We start from the raw sequence: 22096 nt of genomic DNA on the forward strand, positions 1-22096 counted from the left end.
CTGCAACTAAACTGGTAGTAATATTTTCAGACCATTGGGATTCTGACCTGAGTTCAAGCTTAAGACAACTCTTCCAGACTATTTAGGACACCTAGTCAGACTCACAATGGTCTAGTTACAACAAACCAACAAACTAACCTATGTTACAGCTATTGCCTCTACTAGTATCTACATTTTGTACTGTATAGTGAGACACATTTTCCATATGGCAGATGCGTTCGGATTTCCTTTCCAGTTCATTCATCGAAAAACAATTCAGCAGACTTAGAAGTTAGAGTTCTACAAGTCCATTCTACAAGGTGGTCTACTGTATGGTAGCACTCAGGGACATATGGCAGATGCTTTCAGATTTCCACATTCATTCGTCGAAAAAACAATCTGGCAGACTGAGTTTGTGTTATCCATTCTACAAGGTTGTGGTCATCAGTGTAGGGGTACTGGTATCTTATTCTGAGGCTCACAGTGGCCTGGTTACCAAAAACCAACAAAATAACCAAAGCTATTGTCTCTTTTTATGGTAAGACACATTTTCGGTAAGGCAGATGCTTTCAGATTTTCATTTGTCTAAAAACAATCCATAAGTGTCCATTGTGTTGTCCATTCTACAAGGTAGTTGTCATCAGTGTAGGGCTCATCGTGGTGTTTCCAGCTAATGCTCCACTCCTGCAGACGGCCCAGGAGGGGAATTCGTTGATGCCATAGATGGGAACTCCCAGGGTGTTGATCATGACCATGAGAACCAGCAGGCTTGTCAGGTTCATCAGGAATCCAGTCTTCACCTGTGTAGAAGAGAAGAGTTTAGTTTTATTGTTATCTTGACTGACTTCACCTGTAAGGTTGAAGTAAGAAGCTGCTAAGGGATGGGTACCCATCCCCACTGTGATTTTCTAACATTGCAAGCTTTCTATTAGAAAGAATATCCCCCCTCAATTAGAGGGTCAAGTCTCCAACGGCAGTTGTCTTCAGCTGGCGGACGAGAGCAGCGCCAGGCGGGCTGGCGTGATCAAGGCGGAACTTGAGCGTAACCAAGTCACCGGCAGCTCGCTGCAAGCACCCGAACCGGAACCAGCACGTCTCCCTCGATGGATCCGCTGGGGAAGACGGATGCCGAAGTGTGTGGGTCTCAGATTCGCAACCTGTTATCCACCTTAAACAAATTCACGCGAAGGCTACCGTGTCAACTGTGACCCTCACTCAGGTGCAGGGGCTGACACGGTCATCATACTCGGAAAGTCTGTATATCTGTACATGAATCTGTATCTGTGCATGACTATGTATCTGTACATGACTCTGTATCTGATTACAAATAAAGATCACGAGTGATTGCCAAGATATTAGAAAGAATGCCGTATTTTAATATCTCTATACAGGTAAGAAGGGAAAGGCAAAGGTGTCATTTAAGGTGAAGCATAACACAACAGTGCGGACCCCTTCCTATACTCTCCTCAAAATGTGTTATGGGTTCTTTACTGTCTGCTACAGCACCAGTTATCATTGTGACAGACATCTGGTCCAGGCCATTGACCTTGTGTGTTTGGAGCAGAAGAAAAAAAGAGCAAAACGATATGTTTTCTTTCTGCGAAGGTAAACATAACTGTAACACATGATGTGAAACACAGTAACTTTATAGTGTGTTGTAATACAATGAGGTCATGATAAACTTTGATTAAAAAAAAGATAATGCTGACCATGTCAGACACTTTTATCCCTCCGTATGAGAAGACGATGGCGTTCGGCGGCGTTGCCACGGGCAACATGAAGGCGAAGGAGGCCGCAATGCCAGCTGGGACCATCAGGAAGTACGGGTTCACACAGACTCCCTCTGCCTGCATGTGGAAAGACAATTTGATTTGTCACTTGACTTCTTATCCACTAGCCTGGTGTCCAGTTTCTCTATCTGTATGGACTGTACGACCGCCCCTCAGCATCACACACCAGCTTCTGTATCTGTCACGATCATAGCTGGTATAACTGTCCTTCGGTGTAACACACCAGCTTTGCAGGCACATGGCGCGGTGGCAGCTGGCTATATTACACCAAACAACCTGTTACACCTACATGTAGCCTTTACCCTTATAACTCTAATGTGGGAGTAAAATATGGGAGTTTTGCATGGCAGGAGATGGTTCAAATTTCTGAATAAGATTTCTAAGACCATAACCATTGCACACCCTCACTGTTTTACATATCATTCATTTAATACCCATACAGACAGTATACAGGTTTAACTCAGTTTGCCTCATACCATCTTTGCCAGGATGGGAATGAAGATGCTTGTAGCTGTGACGTTGCTGGCCACCTCTGTGAAAGTGGCGACTCCGATGCACACAATCAGGCAGATAGCCCAAGCCTCGATCCCTGCAAGCTTGCTGAACTGGTCCCCAAGCCACTCGGACAGGCCCGATTTCTGGGAGAAATACATTTTTATTCAATTAGCATTTTGGAGAAGATATGCAAGGGATTATCTGTAGTATCAGTATAACCGGTATAACTGCCCTTCGGTGTAACACGCCAGCTTCTGTATCTGTATAGCCGGTATAACTGCCCTTCGGTGTAACACACCTGCTTCTGTATCTGTATAGCCGGTATAACTGCCCTTCGGTGTAACACACCAGCTTCTGTATCTGTATAGCCGGTAGAACTGCCCTTCGGCGTAACACACCAGCTTCTGTATCTGTATAGCCGGTATAACCGCCCTTTGGCATAACATACCAGCTTCTGTATCTGTATAGCCGGTATAACCACCCTTCGGTGTAACACACCAGCTTCTCAGGCACACAGCGCGGTGGTAGCAAGCTATATCACACCAAACGACTTGTTACACTCAATCTTTGCACACTTAATTGCAGTAGTTGTTTAAAGCTTTCGAGTGATGATGCCCCAACTGTACTTGGTGGCAATGAGTCATCTTTGTATTTACAGAGTAAAAAGGTACAAGGGTTAGTTGTGCTTTTGTACAGGCATTGTATAATGTTATAAAAGTGATAAAGTTTCCTTTTGCACCCTGTGACATGTAAGAAAAGTCTTACTCTCCAAGTAGAAGTTTAGGCTCTGGCTTATTTTCAACGTGTTCTAGGCGTTTTTTCTTTGTACCGGTACCTTTTTTTCCGCGAGCCGAACTTTGGGTGGTAAATGGTAACTAGCTGGCAAATTGATATACTGCCTGGCTAAACTGATACAGTCTTTGTAGTCAACTAAAGGTCTGCTTGGAGATTAAAAAGCCTTACCTCTACCCCGTCAGCCAGTGCGAATCCGCCTCCGAGGAGCAGCAGGATGTTCCACGGCATCTTTTCGTGAACGGTCTGCCAGTTGAGAAGGCCTTCAACCGGACCGGGCTTCTCCTCATCTGCATCAACATGATACACTGTGTATCATACAGAACGATGGTATTGAGTTGTGTACAAGACATATCTCTGTGATAAAAATGAGCCTCCCGAATGAAAAGACTTTTTTTACACAATCACGTGTTTTATTCAGTTGACGTTTTGGACGATCTTGTCTAGGTCAGCAGTGTTCTGGGCTTCTTCAAGGGTCAAATTTTACTTAAATCCAACTCAAATTCAATTCGATTTGTATTGATAGGTAGGCATGGCCTAAATTTGGTCAGACTGCTCCTGAACTTCAGCCAACCTTGCTTAGTTGATTGTCAGAAGGTTCCGAGGCTTTAACACTACCAAGAACGAGCGTAAATTGTGTGCATTTTAAGATTACTAAATATGATGTCAAATTGTGCGCATTTTAAGATTACTAAATGTGATGTCAATGTTACTAAATAAATACCATCCTTGCTGCGACAGCACAGGAACCTGGGCGGGCGGGACGGGAACACGAACAGGGCGAACGAGATGATGATAGCGGGCGTGGCATCGGTGACGTAACTGGAAAAAAAGAGAAAGAATGGCATGACTACAGATCAATGGATACTGTCCTACAGTGGCAAGTGACCATTGGCCTCACTCCTCTGGCAAATGGGCACTTTACAATAACCAACGCTTAACGTCCTATCCGAGTAGACGTCCCTAACCAAAGCTAGGTACTCATTTTCACCTGAGTCTACCCTAGGAGCAAGTCAAGTATCGGACAATTAGCCGTTTCCTTTGGTAGCAAAAACACTTTGCCTGCCCTCAAAATTACTGCTAGGAGGGCTTGAGCCCGAGGGGAGTTTGCCTGCCCTTCTACGTATAGTACATCAACCAGAAGGTATCCAGTACCACCAGACTTGATTGAGTTTCTTGAGTGATTGAATTTCTTACCCTGGAACGAAGTAATAAGACCATCCGGCCGGCCTGTCTCCCAGATCCACAAACTTCAAGTCCCTGAAGAACCACAGGAGGACCAGGAGAACGAAATGGAAGATCACACCTGCTTCTGCAAACCTGGCCAAGAAAAAAGTGACAAACAAACAAACAATCAAGTACTAGTAGTAAAGAAAGGTAACATTGGCAAAGCAAATGCATAATGTTAACCTTCACATAGCCTAACAAACTACTGTTCTTTTTACTAGTAGTATTCTTACTCAACACATTAATATATGTTGTGACACTATTCAAACTCTGTCCTGAAACTTGCTACATAATTATGTAACCCAACACCACAGGGTGTCTGATACAGCACCAGTTACCATAAAGAAGCAGAGCAAAAACAATATTTTTTTTTTCTAGATTTTCCCGTACTTTGATACATCGTTTGAGTCTACATAATGAGTGAAACTTACGACAATGGTCCCAGTTCATCGTAGGCTTTTCTGATGACGTCCTCAGCACCTTGTCTCTTTTTCCCGCCACAACAGGGACAGTCTTCCGCACATCTGAGGAGGGACAAGAACTCTTCATTAAACCCCTGTCACACCTGAATATATCCTCCCGAACACTGTTGAACTCTACCCAACCATTGTTGGGAGTAGGTCGGGAGCAAGGTCTGCTATTGTTCCCCAAGGTTGGCTACTGTTCGGCTGCGCCAGCCGAATGTTTCAGAATGTTTAAAACATTTGGATTTCGACAGGTGGTTCGGCCATAGTTTGCTAGTGGTTGGCTGGTGTTTGTAGGTAGGTCGGGGTGTGGTTGGCAGTCAAACAAGCTAGTGTCAACCAAACAAACTAACGATGCAGGTTCAAAAACAGTAAAATTTAGCAAAAGAGGAAGAATGAGGGTAGGGACTAGCCGATTTTGATGCCCATTACAGAATTTCCGAGACGGACATGAAATATCTGAAATAATCTTACCTGCAGCCGACAAAAATAGAACTGAGCCACAGCCAGGCCAGAATCAAAGTGATGACCATCCCGGGAGCCGCAAAGAAGAACCAGGTGGCGAAGTCAACTCCGGGACTGTCCGGAAACAGGCTGTACGCGGAAAAGAATAAACGAATATGTACGTAAGAACGTTTAAGTGCATTATTTGGAGCCCTCTGATTGCCACTCTATGTATCGCTGTATTGCAATGAATCCTGTTTTTTTACTTAACTTTACTTCAGCTTTCAAGCTGAAGAAAGCTTAATATTATCATCCACCATATATTTCGGTGATTTGTAATTTTGACCGATGGTTATGTCTATTGTACTTCAACTGCAGAACCAATTTTTCAACGTCCACCCTTCAGTAGGAAAACATGGTGCCTATAGTATCGGTATAACACTTTTCACTTTAGTTAGATAAGAAATATTAACATAGAGTATACATTCTAAGTGTCTTGGACTCTTTTTTGTCTTGCTAGTCGGTTTGTAGCTTCTGTTAATCAATCTCTGCGGTTCTAACAGCGCAGTTCCTCTAATGGCTTCATGGCCGATGCTCCGCATAGTATAAATTTAAGTATAATGATACGTACATTTCCATCTGCTCGGACACAATGAGGTTGGGAGAGGTGCCGGTAAGAGTCGCTGTGCCTCCGATGTTGGCGGCGTAGGCGATACACAGCATCAGTCCTTTCTGCATGGACTGCCGACGGGCGGAAACTTTCGCGCTCGACTCGGGCTGGCAGAAGAAAAGATTTCATCATTGAGTAAACGTGGAAATGAATGTTATTTACACATACAGATCTACAAGCAACAAAGGAAATATTTCGGAGCCATTTAGCAAAATGCAAAGGAAATATTTCGGAGCTGTAAAAAGATGTTAATTGGCGTCTGGTTATGATTGAGTAACATCCTTCTTGGAGTTATCAATATTGAAGTAATACATTTAATTAAGATCTTACCTTTTCTTCGTCTTCTTCTTGCTGTTTTTCTACTTCGTTTGCGTTTCTGCAAAGGAAAAAAATAACGATAAAGCTCCGATGTAATGATTGAAGTATATCTTGTTATCACAATTGATTTACCACTTGTGGGTCTTGAGTATGTTATCTTATCACAATGTTTGAACAATAACTTACTCATATACGGGCGTCTGGCCCTCCACGTCGATAGGCTCCAGCTCCAGACCGCCATTGCTTTCTCCTCTCACTCTCAACATTTCATCTATATTAAGAGGAATATACATGTAATGTGCCGTTTTTGTAATAAAAAAAAAACAACGAAGATATGACCGTGGATGGTCTGAGATTTATTTCAGCAGAATCCATGCAAAACACAACGCGCGCTGATAGACGTTTTCCTCGCGACTTGCTAGCAAAGATTCATCCTATGTCAATATAAATAGTACCGTCGTTCGTGCATGACAAATACACAGCCGTAAAGTTTCCCACAGTACCCTTCAACAGCCCATGCTTCCATCGATGTCCCCAAAACGGTAAAAAAACATTACGAGAAGAAATCAAAGTGTACAGAAGGAAAATGTCACTTAAGCAACTGGATAGGTTTTGAAAACTGTCAGACGTTTCAAGAAGCATCCATTACTTTTCGTCAGTGACTAAGAGGATGCCACTTGGAAGGTCTGACAGTTTTCAAAATCTATCCAGTTGCTTGAGTAACGTTCTCTTTGTGTATCTCATTACCTGGATGTCTAACTTTCATCGACAAATCAAGGGTAGCAATGAAAATATTAGTATCACCTTTAGCGGCCTGCTCGTCTTCCTCCTTGAAGAGTTCTGCCAGCACGGCGGCTCCTATGGGAGTCATCATGGCGGTGGTGGCCGTGTTACTGATCCACATGGACAGGAACGCCGTGGCCAGCATGAAACCCAGCATCAGCCTAGATGCAACGCAAATAGACTGATCTTAAGCCAGTTCTGGTCAATACAAAATCTTTAAAAACCGCTTTATATAGACGATGTGTGCGTACAGAGAGACCGGGGCAATCATAAAACCCAGCATCAACCTAGAAATACAGCAACAACGTGTCGTTTCACAGTAAACAAGTTTCTTTTTTTTTTTTTAAATAATTCAAGTTAGTAGAACATAGGATATAGGGATTAGTCGCTGCAAAGACATAATCGTGGGGTCGTGTGGCGTAGTGGCAGAGTGCGCGACTCGGAACTTAGAGTCCCGGGTTCGAGTCCTGACATGCCACCGATCTTGTGCCCTTGGGAAAGGCACTTTACACGACTTTACTCAATTCGCTCAGGTGAAAATGAGTATTGTACTGTCCCTGTGTTGGTGGCGGCATTAATATAAGTTGAAAAAACTTGAGTGTGCCGTCACCACGTCTTGTGATTACATGTTTCGGAATATAGATAAAATAAAAAAAATTTTAAAAAAAGACATAATCAAATTGGCAGGGTAGTATCCATTTGCCTGGCAGTCACCAGTCGCCACTGAAGTAACTGTCTGGCCAATGGATACCGCCTGGCTGTCTTTGCAACCACCAAAGATTGCTTGGAGATTAGAAGAAAAAGATTTCCTTGGAAATTAGAAGAAAATGATTTGCTTGGAGATTAGAAGAAAAAGATTTGCTTGGAGATTAGAAGAAAAAGATCTGCTTTGAGATTAAAAGTAAAAGATTTGCTAGGAGATTAGAGTGAACGTACCATCTGGGCTGCGACCCGACCAGCAGCAGCACCCTGAGCGCCATCCTCTTGTGCAGGTTGACATGTTCTATAGCTACTGCCACCATCAGGCCGCCCAGGAACAGTACGTTGGTGTCCTGTGTACAGGGAAGACATTGACATAACGTTATAGAAACTGGTTATGGATGCCCCAAAATTCCTACTGACCAGAAGGTTTGTCCATATTAATATTGTCTAGAGCAAATTGAAGACGGACATCACGTTTGACTGATAATAATAGGCAACGCCTAGCGCTCTTTGCGAATCGAAACGAATTTGAGTCAAATGTGAGCCCCAAACACTGCTGACTTACTCCCGAACACTAGCCAACCACCTGCCAACACCCAACACTGGCGTTGCCGAAAAGTAGCTGCCGACCTAAAACCAAACGCTCGTGAGGCCATATTCGGCTATAGTGGCCTGAGGTAGTTCAAATGCCGTACATGTACGTACCTTGAGGTAGTTCTTGCTGACATCCCCAGACGGCTGTACCCCCATGACTGGATACAGTATAAGCGGGATGAGGGCCGTGATAGCCAGGGGAACTACCTCGAACATCCAGTAAAACGCCATGATGATCACCACGTAGGCACATGCTGCTTCCTGGAGAAACAATAGACATTGTACAACCCATGAGAAAATAATTTTACAACTAAAAGCAAGGAACCCACACATCATAGGAAAAGTGAGTAAATTCGTCTTTCATTGCCGCAAAAGATGAAGTCAAACCAACAAAACTAGTACCATATATGTTGTAGTCCCATATATCACTGTATTCGCTTTTTCATACATGTTGTTTGTACTTGCAATTAGCCCTCGGGCATGTATTTGTAATAAACTCTTGTACAGAAGTGAGTTAAAGAACCGCCACACTTATCAAAAACCGTCCTTCCCTGTGTGAGTGGCTCAAACCATTCCGGTCTAAAATGTAGTCTTCGTAACCCCTGCTTCGCCTATTGAGTCAGTTTGTCAAACCTGCCTAAGCTTGATGTTTCTGACGTAGGGAGAAGAGATGCTGCTTCAGTGAGCACTCGTTAATTCAGTGCCCAGAAGTGGCCCTTGTGGCTTTGCACTCAGTAAACTCGCATGTGTGTAGTGAAGCAATAGCCATTATACAGAAGTACCTCTCTCATGTGCATGTTAGAGACACTTCAGATGTTTTAACACGAATCGGATCATGCATGCCTAGCCACTGTCCTCATCAAGTTTAGACAAATATATCTTGTGTGTATTAACTATTTACCTAAGGCGTTTGAAGTAGTGTGCAGTTCTTTACTTTAAGAGTTTGACCCTTCGTTGTCATAACCTTCTTTTAAAGTCTCCTATGCACGCCATCCTTCACTGTCGTATAAGTCAAACAGCAGCCAAAACGACCTTTGATACCTGCTGAGTCATGGCACTGTTGGCACCTCTGGGTGACATGTTATTGCGTTAATACGTAATTAATAAAGAATCAGCCTCAACTTATGTAACAGATTTTCCCACTTAATGCTGTATCATGGCTAGAATCAGCTTTATACAAGAGTGACTGTGTAAGATTAGTGTGTGTCCTACTTTTCTTTGCTTTTGCAATTGTGAACAAGTTCATTTACAAAACACATGCAAACGTACCCTGCTCATAGACCCAAGCCATGTAAAACATATGTTTACAGGTCGCTATAAGTATCTCTTGATGGCCCTAGAACGCTGAACAATGCACTTGCACTAGCGGCAAGCCAGACCGTTTCTTCTGTTTTGTTTGTTCGTTTTGTTTTATTTTTAACCAGCAGACACATATCGCCTGAGGGCGTTTCTCAATGTTTCTCGTCTTCAAGAAACATACAGCGTATATTCCCGATTTGCATAATATTTGTTTAGACTAGAAAACGGATGAGTCTAGTGGAGACCACACATGTAACATGACGTGAACGATGTGTTACATAAACACTGTGTCCTAGGTAACGTTATCAACCTCTTCTCTTATCAATCTGCAAAGTGACGAAGCTATTTCTTCTCGTTTGTGGTTTTTACTATGATGTTATACAACGTGTATAGCGGGAAAACCCAGTGCAAGCAAATTCTTTTGTCTGCAAAACTTTAAAATGGGTCTAAGTTCACTTCAAAAGAAAACAAAGTTCGTGTCAAAAGGGCGGGCCCGGGGCTAAGCATATCGATTTGTTACTTGGTTACCAGAATATGACGAGTGAATCTAGCACGTTCCGTTACAGGTTTTGATAAATGCAGTGTTAAAAAAGAGAAAGTCTTTCAAATAAGTTTGCTTTCGTTATGGGGATGAAACAAAATATATCTCATCTCTGGTAGGCCCGGAGTTCCTTCAAGGCCTTGTAACTCCTATCTGGCACGTATTTGGAAATCGTCGAAACGCCCTGGGAGACAAATATTCATGTGTATATTATGTATTTACCTAGGGCGTTTGGAGGACTTGCTATATATGGATTGCTTCTTACAATCCACTAGAAGCATGAGCTAGCCAAAGAAGTCAGTGGCAAGCCAGGACCCTTCTTTCCAGCTTAAGTCCAATCGCAAAGCCTACACTCCATTTCACCAACTTTTACGATGTTTATTTAGACAACATACTACGATTATTGGTCGTCCGATAGAGACTACACGTGGAACAAAACGTGCGGCGTGATCAATGTGTTACATATTAATTTGTGTCCTAGTTAACAAGCTCGTGCAAGTCTTATAGAATTCGTAAAGTTGGGAAGCCCTCTTTTTCTCATTTACGGTTGTTAGTGTGGTGTCACACAATTTCAACTCTGTACAATTGTAGTGCAATAAAGTTTATCCGTTTGTTTCTTTGTAAGTTTAAGACTGTGGAAAATCAGCGGAGCAAATTATTTCGTCAGCAAAACTAAAGTTTAAAGGGTTGTAAGTTCACTTCAGGAGCTAACGAACTCAAAGGGCAGAGGCGGGGATTATCATGATTATGGCTTCTGACTTGGTTTCTACAACATGACGAGGCAAGTTCATCTTTTTGAGGCACTGCCACATTTGACATAAGTCGTCGCACGAATTTTAAGGTTATATGTAGAATTTTCAAACAGACTGTGACAGAACCAGTCACTGATAAGGATCTTTATCGATAGCCTTTTCCATAACGAGAAATTAATTTTGCAGGACACATTTACAACCATCCCACGGATGCCCCCAGTAAAACAGGAAGGACTTACAACTAACATGCGAACCTTTAGTATTGTACGTCCCCACTTGACACGCGTCTTAAGGTTAGTTGACCGAACAATCTGTTGGTTTTGAGAAACGTAGGGGACGATCGAGCAATTCTTATGAGTGTGATTTGTCTAGAAGAATGTGGGGAAATGTTTCGATAAGTCATAAAATACTCAGTAATTACTACACATGCACATCACATAAAGTTGATCTCTGAATCTTTCTTCGTTAGATCAACCGTGAAGCTCCATTGCATCAGTGAAAGGCGGTCAGTCCTGAGTTCTAATCAGACTAGGACTTTGGCAGCGTTGCCGAAGAAACAACACCAGTAAACTTACCCTGTAGAAGCTCGGCTCAACCACACCAAAGTAAATGGGCAGTGGGCACGCAGCGATGGGGATAAACCAGAATATAACAGACTGCTTGAAGGCCCAGAGTTCCTTAAACAGGTTGTATCCCATCTTGGAAGACGTTCCACCGCCCTGACGCTACTCTGGAAATCGTCCAACTGCCAGGTAAGGCAAACATGCACAGAGCACCTGCCAGAACCTGGGTAATATGTAACCCGTACCGGGCGGGGACTGATAAACTTTTGTTTAACCAAAGGGTTTATCCAAGTCAGCGATCAGAAAACTCATCCGAGAGGACACACGCTATAAATTTCAAGCGACAAAGTGACAATGCATACTATCTTTTAAAGACACGATGAAAGATTAGGTACTTATTCTTTATTCATGGTTCTCGGTGTCACCGTTGTAGTTAAAACCAAGTCGCAGTGTATGTGGTAGAATAAAAGAGAGAGTACTCACAAGAAACAATATTGACAGGTAAAGCGCTGTACACAGACGACAAAGTTAATCAGAACACACACATGGTGAAGGGGCAAAGTGTACTCGTCCAGTATTTATTCTGAACACATCGTTGTCCAACAAGTTTCTATTACTCTCGCGGTGAGCCATGGAACACGCCCTGTTACTCTTAATTAAAAGATGCCACCAGGCGTGGTGCCATTCTAGTAACCTAGTCATGTCAAGGCTACTACGAGATTCATCAAGACATGCTTTGGACAAGATGGAAGAACAGTATCATAGCATCAGTTAGCACGATCTTTTTGTCAATACAAAATGTAAATACAACTATGCTACTGTAGCTATACACAAGCGGGTTCCACTGTCTGGTAAAGCTGCATTATGCAACATTAGGCCGATACACTTGTTACTCTTTACGTATGTTGTACACATTGTGTGTTGCAATCGCGTCGGTAAAGGTTAGACATCCAGGTAATAAGATATCGCCAGAAAACAAGCAACTGGACACGATTTTGGAAACGATAAAGGGTTTCAGGTAGCATCCAAACGTCTGACGAAACGTCTGGCCGATTCCAAAATCATATCTAAGCTTGAATAACTGTTTTTGGCGATATGTTGCAAGCAGCCTTTGGGCATGAATTTGCAAAATAAACATCTCAATAACGCCCCTTTAAAAACAGGGCGTGGAAGTATCATTTGCCCAGGAGGGGAAGGTGTTGATGTCATAGATGGGAACTCCCAGGGTGTTGATCATGACCATGAGAACCAGCAGGCTTGTCAAGTTCATCAGGAATCCAGTCTTTACCTGAGGAGTAGAGAGGAGAAACTGTCATTGGTAAGGGAACTGACCCGATGTTGCGCGAACTTTTCGGAAAATTTTGTGAGAAGTTTGAGTTTCGAGAGTAGTTTGAATAAGTAAAGGCATTAATTATAACTGAACCTTATTTTGATATGGTATTCAAAAATTTGGGTTTTGCCACGAGAAACAACGAGAAACTTGAGTGGGAGACAACGAGAAGGGGTGAGCAATCGCCTGTTTTGTGCCCCTCCACTTGTAATGGAAAAGCTAAATAAAGAAATAAAGAGTATAGGAATACGTGGAATACATGTCTTAGGCCACGGCAAGTAATTTTTATGGATGACATGTACATCAGTGCGCTTTTTGTCATCCATAAAAAGTTTAATGTACTAAAGTACTTGCTGTGGCCTTATGTAAACTTTACTGTAAAGGAACCCTCACCATGTCGGACACTTTGATCCCTCCGTATGAGAAGACGATGGCGTTCGGCGGCGTTGCCACGGGCAACATGAAGGCGAAGGAGGCCGCAATGCCTGCTGGGACCATCAGGAAGTACGGGTTCATGCAGACTCCTCTGGCCTAAGAAGGGACGTATCAATAATATAATCAATCAATCAATTAGTCAATCAAAACTTATCACATAACAATAAATAACACTGACCAGCTTCGCAGGCACGCGACGCTGCGGCAGCTAGCAATATTACACCGAACGACCTGTTACACCCAATCTTTGCACATTTAATAGCTGGAGTTCTTCAAAGCTATCTAGTGATGATTCCCAACTGTATATATGGTGGCAACGAGTTCCACTCTATGATAGTTATTTGGAAAATACGAGTTTTTGAACACCTCAATTCTTGGTTGATAACTCTGATATTTGAAGGCATGACTGTTTCTTGTTCCTTTCTGGGCTGGTATTAGATACTTAGTGTAGGTTCAATACTGGTTGAAGGAAACGGTTTGTCCCCTACCATTTGTGCCAGGATGGGAATGAAGATACTTGTAGCTGTGACGTTGCTGGCCACCTCTGTGAAAGTGGCGACTCCGATGCACACAATCATTGTGATGACCCAAGGCTCGATTCCCTCAAGTTTACTGAACTGCTGACCCAGCCAAGCCGACAGCCCGGATTTCTAGAAGAAAAGAAAAGAATTCTATAGAATGCGAAGTTTGGTGAACAAAGTATTTTCAAAATATTAGCAAACTTTGTGTTTGATGGAGATCTAGGGCGACTGGAATTCTGTGCAAACACCGGTACCCTCAGTCACCTGATTTCAACTGCAGCGACACCTAGCTACAATGTGAGGTATGACGTTTAAGAACACCCTTACCTCTACCCCGTCAGCCAGTGCGAATCCGCCTCCGAGCAGCAGCACGATGTGCCACGGCATCTTGGTGTGAACGGTCGGCCAGTCGAGCAGGCCTGGAACCGGACCGGGCTTCTCTTCGTCTGAACAAAGTGGCAATACTAAGTTGTCAATGAGTGTTGTCTATGATTATGTTTACCGAAGAAAAACGTATGGTTTTTCTCAGTTTCTTCTTCTTCAAACAACTAAGGTCAATCGCCTGAACCAGACGTCTGTCACCATGGCAACTAGTGTTGGCTTTTTAGTTACATCGTGTTGCAATTTTATAGCAGGAAGTATTTTGTCAGAGCTTTGCACGCCAGGCAGGAGTTGATTAGCCCCACCACGAATGCAAGGCGAGCACTTTACCCACTTGGCCATTGCACCAGTTTTAAGCGTTATTAAGGAAGCGATATTATCCTACCGTCTTTGCTGCGACAGCAGAGGAACCTTGGCGGTCGGGACGGGAACATGAACAGGGCAAAAGCTACGATCATGGCGGCGGTGGCGTCAGTCACGTAACTGTACAGGTGGGATCAAATTAAGCTTTCAGTATTTGTTAAACCTAGCCTTCAGTACTTGTTAAAATGTCTTCACTGGTACAACCTTCAGCAAAACTGCTGAAAACTGTGACGGAAAATGACTACTTGTAAGATCCTGGGTGATTTTTGGGGTACCGCGCAGAAAAGAAAGGACTCATAGTGTTTTGAATGCCTTAAGTATGAAGTACTGAATGCAAATGTGCTAATGCGGCAGTATGTTTCAATGCCATACAGAAATTGAATCCTGAACTTGCGTTGGATGCCTTTCATCTTCGATGACTGCATGGTGCATTCATAAATTGTACACAGACACCCACTGTATAGGCAGTGACACTTTAGCAAGCATTGCATTGTAGGAGTTGAATTCCGTGCGTACGCACCCCGGAGTGAAGAAATATGTCCAGCCAGCCTGCTTCTCTCCCAGATCCACAAATTTCAACTCCCTGAAGAACCACAGGAAGACCAGGAGAACGAAGTGGAAGATCACAGCCCCCTCTGCGAATCTGTAGACATGATAATATAATAATCCTCTTGAAAAACACAGATTCTAAAACACAGATGTCACAAAAGTACGTAGCCACGTGACAATGCCTACTGATGAGGAAGGCCAGATTGACTAGTCGAAAGCTCTAGGTGAGAGAACTTCTTTGTGTTTGATCAAAAGTTCAAGCTTTAAACACAGATTCTAGCTGTGCATATTTTCCAGTCACTAGTAAACAGCGGATGCCAAGAGAGGGTCAGAAGCAGCAGAGAAGAGGGCCATAAGGAGGATGGTGACACCGACGACACCTATACCTACATCACACATCTGTACCAACTGTGGCAGAGACTGTAATTCACGAATCGGACTCTACAGCCACAGTAGACGATGCACTCCCAGGGTGGCGACAAGATAGTCTTCCGAGACTGGACTGCCAATGATGAGGAGTAAACAACGATGTAGTCGATGGCTAGCCTGATTAAATCGCTTTTGCCGGCCGCCCAACATCCAGCCGGCCAGGGTGGCGGACTATGTAGGGAGCCCCCCGGAGCTTGGGTTACATAGGCTAGTCGATGGCTTGTCAGTTTATTACCTTGGTAGATGCATGGAAAGGCAGAAGACTTACGAGACGGGTCCAAGTTCGTTGTAGGCTTTCCTGATGACATCTTCTGCACCGCCTCTCTTCTTCTGACCACAACAGGCGCAGTCTCCGGCACAGCTGTGAAGGCAGAGTCTTAACTCTTAGGTACATTTGTGCATTCCGCGTTCTGACATACACAATCAGGGCTCAAAATACTGGGTGCATAGGTATTAGTGTAGGTAAAATTGGAACTGTGCAGGTATTTCTGATGTCTACCTGCACCTAACCTGCACTGGTCCATGAACTGGGGACCTAACCCAAAATATTGCTTTTATACGAAAAGCATTAGCTCCTCAAGGAATGGCTTACCTGCAGCCGACAAAAATCGTACTGAGCCACAACCAGGCCAGGAACAAAGTGATAACCATCCCGGGAGCAGCGAAGAAGAACCATGTAGCGAAATCAATCCCGGGACCATCAGGAAAGATTCTATGTACAGAAAGTGAAGTATAATATTAGGGTTATTGATTCATATTTATAGTCCTACTTGTTATATGTTTTGCCGTCTTTTATTACAATTGAATGCTTCTATGCAAAATGAAACGTTACATGATTCCAACCCTGTCATGCAGCTTGCAACATAATGTAACCCAACACTAGAGGGTGTCTGCTACAGCACCAGTTACCATGGTGACAGACGTCTGGTCCAGGTCATCGACCTTAAGTGTTTGGAACAGAAGAAGGAACAGAGCAAAAACAAAATGTTTCCTTCTGCGAAGGTAAACATAATTATCAAGTGTAGTTATCTAGAAATACGAGAACGGTAACGCATTTTGGAGGTAGATTGATATAGTGGAGTGTAAAACATACATTTCCATCTGTTCAGAGACAATAAGGTTCGGTCCGGTGCCAGTAAGAGTCGCTGTTCCTCCGATGTTAGCGGCATAGGCGATACACAGCATCATGCCTTTCTGCATCGACTGTCGGCGGGATGATTCTTTCTCGGTGATGATCACTACGGGCATTTCTTTATCCGTGATCACGTCGGGCATTTCTTTCTATGAAATACAAAATTAAACGACCATTCAAATAAATGAGTATTTCTAAGTCGGTGAAGGTTAGATATCCAGGTAATAGGATACGCCAAAAACAGTTACTTAAGAAACTGGATATTATGATTTTGGAAACGGTCAGACGTTTCAGTTAGCATCCACTACCTTTCGTCAATGACACTGGAGAGTTGTCAGAAAGGCAGGTTTATAAGAAAGGTACGAAAGGCATTTCCTTCTGTAAGAATACAAACGATCATTCAAATGAACGAATATTTCCAAGGTTCACTTACAAATGATGTAGCAAACGGGATCTTTCAAAATGCGAACCTGTAAGAAGCAACGTATGCTCTTGTAACTATGTCTTACCTCTTGATCTGGCGTTACAGCTTCTCCATTCTCTCCTGCTACATTGCTAAAAAAATAGTCGACACATTGTGAATTATCTTCCAGTGAAATATAATGTTGCTTAAAAAATGGCATTGAATTTCACAGAGACACTTACTCTAAGGAAAAATTCAAAACAGAAAACGTTTTAAATTTTAAACAGAGACACTTACATATGGTAAGATAAGTATTTTTTTTTAAATTGTTTTATGTCTTTCTTCAGTACACATTTTCTTATTCTATCTCCACTCTCGTCAACTGTTTCTATATTCTAAAACTTACTCATACACTGGCGTGCCTTCCACGTCAATCGCATCCAGCTCAACAGCTTGATTTCTTTCACCTTTCACTGTGTGCAGGGCTGTACAAAAGAAAGCCAGCGTCAACTTACAAGAAGGCCAACACCATATTTTTGTCGTGCTAATGGCAGACTTAAGGTTCATAAATTGAACCACTCACACCGGGAAGAACCCCTGCTCTTTTCGACAAGTGTGGTGGGCTCTTTAACGTGCTCGAGGTGTGGTTCTCCTTAAACACAGGACCTCCGGCTTTACGTCTTAACCGAGAGGACGCCCCTTACCTAAGTTAGGTACTCAGTTACACCCAAGTTAAGTGAGGAAATAAGTGTCAAGTGCCTTTCCCAAGGACACAACAATTGGGCCTGTCAAGGTTTCGAACCCAGAATCTTCAGATTCAGAGTCAATAACCCTAACCACAGGACCACCCTGTCACATTAGACTACCTTGCGACATTGTATTTAGACTTTCATGGACTGTCCTTTGCTTCTTTTAGGAAGCAAACAGAAGTTAGCGTCACCTTCCTTATCCGGTTGGTCTTCCTCCTTGAAGAGTTCTGCCAGCACGGCGGCTCCTATGGGAGTCATCATGGCGGTGGTGGCCGTGTTACTGATCCACATGGACAGGAACGCCGTGGCCAGCATGAAACCCAGCATCAACCTGGATATAATGACAATAACAATGACAATGACAATGAAGTAGTTTGTTGCATATTCACGCCCCAGTTGGGCTAAATGCAGTACGTTAGTTACAAACAAGGAATAGGAAGACTATGCTACAGTAAATTGTTCTATCTATATCTAAGCTTTACACGTTACTTCTCTCTTCTTGAGACGTTTGCTGTAGACACTTGTTTTTCTCCCACGTGTGACGTCAGCACTGGCTCACTGGGTCAAGTTCGTCGGAAGTCGGTACCGCCCGCCGTCCCCTCATTATGCATTTTACCAACTTTCATGCTAGTTTCATGGATGCGGCACCAGTGTAATGTAGCTATAGCCAGGTTGCCTTACGCGTGCCTTTGAAGCTTGTGTGTTACGCCGTAGAGTAGGGCGGTTATACTGGCTATACAGATACAGAATGATACACCAACCATCTTGGCTGCGACCCGACCAGCAGCAGCACCCTGAGCGCGATCCTCTTGTGCAGGTTGACATGTTCTATAGCTACTGCCACCATCAGGCCGCCCAGGAACAGCACGTTGGTGTCCTATATACAGGGAAGACATTGGTACGAAAGTCAGCCACTGACATACAACTCTAATACCAGAAAAGAAAGCTGAAACTTACTCTGCAAGCAGAGGTTTGGGTTTTGGCTTATTATTGCACTGATATCTTTTTTTACGCCAAACCAACTGGCGTGATAAAAGTACCAGTGTATTAAAACGAAAACCCGATCCAAAAGCCTAAACACGCCATAAATAAGCCAAAACCCAAACCTCTGCTTGCAAGCACAAATTTTGACATCGCTATCTTGCAAAGGTTGGTCATGACGTTATGAATCTTGTCCGCTCTTCGATTGCACTTGTAATAAAACAACTGCTGCCAAGGACAGTGCAACGTGGGCTAAAGTGTACTTTGTGGCCACGAACTACTCTTTAGAAGCAACATGCAGTTTTATGTAGTACAGTTCTTACCTTAAGGTAGTTCTTGCTGACGTCCCCAGATTTCTGAACCCCCATGACCGGATAGAGTATGAGCGGAATGAGGGCCGTCACTGACATGGGTACTACCTCGAACATCCAGTAAAACGCCATGATGATCACCACGTACGCACATGCTGCTTGCTGGGGAAACAAAGGATACCATCAGTGTAACAGTGATAGATGTGTGTATGGGGCATGTGCTTGTGCGTGTGTGTGTCTGTGCGTGTGTGTGTGTGCGTGCGTGCGCGCGCGTGTGTGTGTCTGTGGGTTTGTGTGTGGTTAGTAGTGTGTTTGTGTGTGTGTGTGCGCGCGTGTGCGCGCGCGTGTGTGCCTGCGTGCGTGTCTTGTGTTTATACGCATAATTATACGCTTTCATACGATCTACATGTCCACTATTGTGCAAACGTTGACGTCAAGACAACAAGTAGCAGCGACACCTGTGCTGCAGTGCAATGTGAACCAGTCAGAATTGAGGAAGGTGACAAACGGTCACCGAAACGTCAGCGTAATAAAAGACTTGTTTGTGTAAAAAGGGTCCCTTTACCCAGTGACTTACCAACCTGATGAAACTATTCACTGAGGTCAAGACAACAAGTCATAAATATGGTCATTAAGGCTCAGTTCACCCCCATAAATCAGTGCTGCGGACTACAGATTGTTGTTCAAACGCCAGGTTACCTGAGACCAATCTACTGATGATTATCACCTCAAGTTTAAACTTTTACAACTTTACAAGATGCGTTGTAAATTATACATTACCTCATACGTTCCGTTTCTGACCTTTAAACGCCCTTAGGTTACTGTTAGACACCTTTTGTTTACAAAACAAACCCGCGAGATTACGGAACAATTTTTCAAAGCCGTGGCGTGATTACACGTACTCTGTTGTTTAGTCAGCTCTTGGGCCTGTCTAGACATTTTCATTGGTTGTTCGACATGTCCTGACACAGCCTTGTCGCAGTCAACATTAAGTGTGATTGCCAGAATAAAGGTTGCCAACCCAGAGCTGTCGTAGAGCTATGGTACAGTGGAACTCTAAACCATGGTAAAACCATTGCCACCAAATATAGTAGGGGCATCATCACTTAAGATAGCTTTAAACAACGTTTTAGAGTTAGTTGTGCAAAGGTTAGTCGTTTGGTGAAATATAGCCAGCTGCAGCCACGCCGCGTGCCTGCGAATCTCGTATGTTACCCTGAGGGGCGGTTATACCGGCTATACAGATACATATGCTTGGAAATTGTTTAGATACTACTTTTAGTGTGATTTTAAATTTGTTGCTACTGCTACAGTTAGTAATTTTAGAATTGTACTTGTTTTAAAAATTCAGTCAAAGTCTATTATTCCATTGATTGTAAATGAGCGTGCAATTCAGCCGTCAGGCTGCAATATGCTTTTGGACAATAAACCAATTTGAAAATGCCGTCAATTTGGCTTCGAAGCAAGCGCAGTTGAATATGTCGTAGGAACGTAGATAACATTCTGCATCCATAAAACAAGTTGACCTGAGTTGGGCTGTTCTTCGGCCCTCTATCACGCACCCCCTCTATCTATAATGCAATGCCAATTATGATGAGATTAATCGGCATTTATTTCGACTTAGTCACTGTTGTTTACGAGTAACGACCTTTGATACGTGTGGTGTTTACGTAGCTAGAAAGTAACTTACAGGTGAAAGTCTAACAAGTTTTTCGTCGTCTTTTTACTCTATTAACACCTAGCTTACCAAACAGTACCTAGTGTCAATACTTTAAAACCATACATAAAGACACCAGAGTTAGACCTAAATGACATTTTAACCGTTTACGTGTGTCATTGAACTTTGAAATTGGTTACATTTCGTCACTGCCTTGTTTTGGCCGTGTAACCACCGGCCTGGCGGTCATTGCCCTAGATGTATACACTTGGTACTAGTCGCGGCGTTGCTCGATTTTCTTGTTTGTTATTTGCAGGATCAAACACGTAATCAACGAAGTGTTTTCCACAATATACAGCATGCTATGCATGTATCAAGCTGTACACCAAGTTATCAAGGGGTTTGATGGCAAGAATCGGCAGCTTCTACGAATGACAGTTCCAACAAGTGGTGTAAAATATGGCTCACAGTGTTTCTTTGCTAGAGTGAATTACTGGTGATTAATTACATAACACATGGAGTAAACACAGTCGCCCTGAACCTATTTTCAAAAGAAACTGTGTCATGTAAATAAGGACGTTGAGCTCAGTGCTTAGAAGGGACTACTAAATAGTGTCTTCCATCTCGTCCATATACTAGTATTGTACGTTTGTATTGTACACCTGCGCGCTGATTTTTTTTTTGTTTGCGTTTGTCCCGGCCTTGAACCTTAAAAGAATCTTTAATCAACACGTCCACCTACTAGGGTAGTAAACTACGCACAAATTGTATAGAATGGGAACAAGGTTAGATTGATCTGTGCTTTATAATAACCCCCTAGCTTCTTTAAGACAGTATAAGGAATATCTCTTCTGTTCTGATCAGAGATGTTACTAAGATATTAGACACCAGGAAAGGACCGCGTGCTACTATATAGGTCTGGCAATCAGTTTATTTGTAGACACACAGAAGAGAAACAAACAATTCGTCTAGCAGAAATACTGCGCTACGGTATTTTCTGTAAACGTATCTAACACAGATCGCTACACAGCCATGACCCATGTTCCACAACGCAACGCCGATACCTATAACTCCTTGTTTTGTAGGTTTACAGTCAAGCCTGCAAGCGGTGCAGTCTACAGTTCTAGTCCAACTCTATCTGGGTCTTTTTGAAACTTACCTTGTAAAAGTCCGGCTCGGCCACACCGAAGTATATAGGCAGCGGGCACGCAGCGATTGGGACAAACCAAAATATGACAGACGTTCGGAAGGCCCACAGTTCTTTCAACACGTTGTAACCCATCTTGCAGACGATCTACATGTACCACCCCTGGTGCTACTGGTGCCTTGAAGGTTGTCCAACTACCGGACTAGGTAAACTCATATACTAGACTCTATTGTGTAATGTTTGAGTCGGGTGTGGCCTAGCCTAATAAACCTTTGTTGAACCTTCTTGGACAAAG

The 22096-nt window shown here is 43.2% G+C and overlaps 1 protein-coding gene across 1 annotated transcript; it reads right to left on the bottom strand.

Moving 5' to 3' along the window:
- Positions 1–517: 517 nt before the first annotated feature.
- LOC109487152 lies at positions 518–22033 on the bottom strand. The gene is given in 29 exon segments (XM_019791123.1): positions 518–779; positions 1689–1826; positions 2246–2407; positions 3228–3364; positions 3781–3878; positions 4254–4376; positions 4715–4807; positions 5222–5341; positions 5823–5968; positions 6192–6237; positions 6366–6450; positions 6984–7123; positions 7899–8014; positions 8370–8519; positions 11426–11562; positions 11565–11595; positions 13667–13828; positions 14027–14145; positions 14466–14563; positions 14964–15086; positions 15690–15782; positions 16014–16133; positions 16515–16702; positions 17063–17108; positions 17363–17429; positions 17897–18036; positions 18467–18582; positions 19010–19159; positions 21814–22033. Coding segments are annotated over 29 exon segments (3444 nt in total). The 5' UTR covers positions 21937–22033; the 3' UTR covers positions 518–602.
- Positions 22034–22096: the final 63 nt, after the last annotated feature.

This window comes from Branchiostoma belcheri, unplaced genomic scaffold (assembly GCF_001625305.1).
Source record: "Branchiostoma belcheri isolate BF01 breed outbred unplaced genomic scaffold, Haploidv18h27 scaffold86, whole genome shotgun sequence".
Classification (NCBI taxonomy): domain Eukaryota; kingdom Metazoa; phylum Chordata; class Leptocardii; order Amphioxiformes; family Branchiostomatidae; genus Branchiostoma; species Branchiostoma belcheri.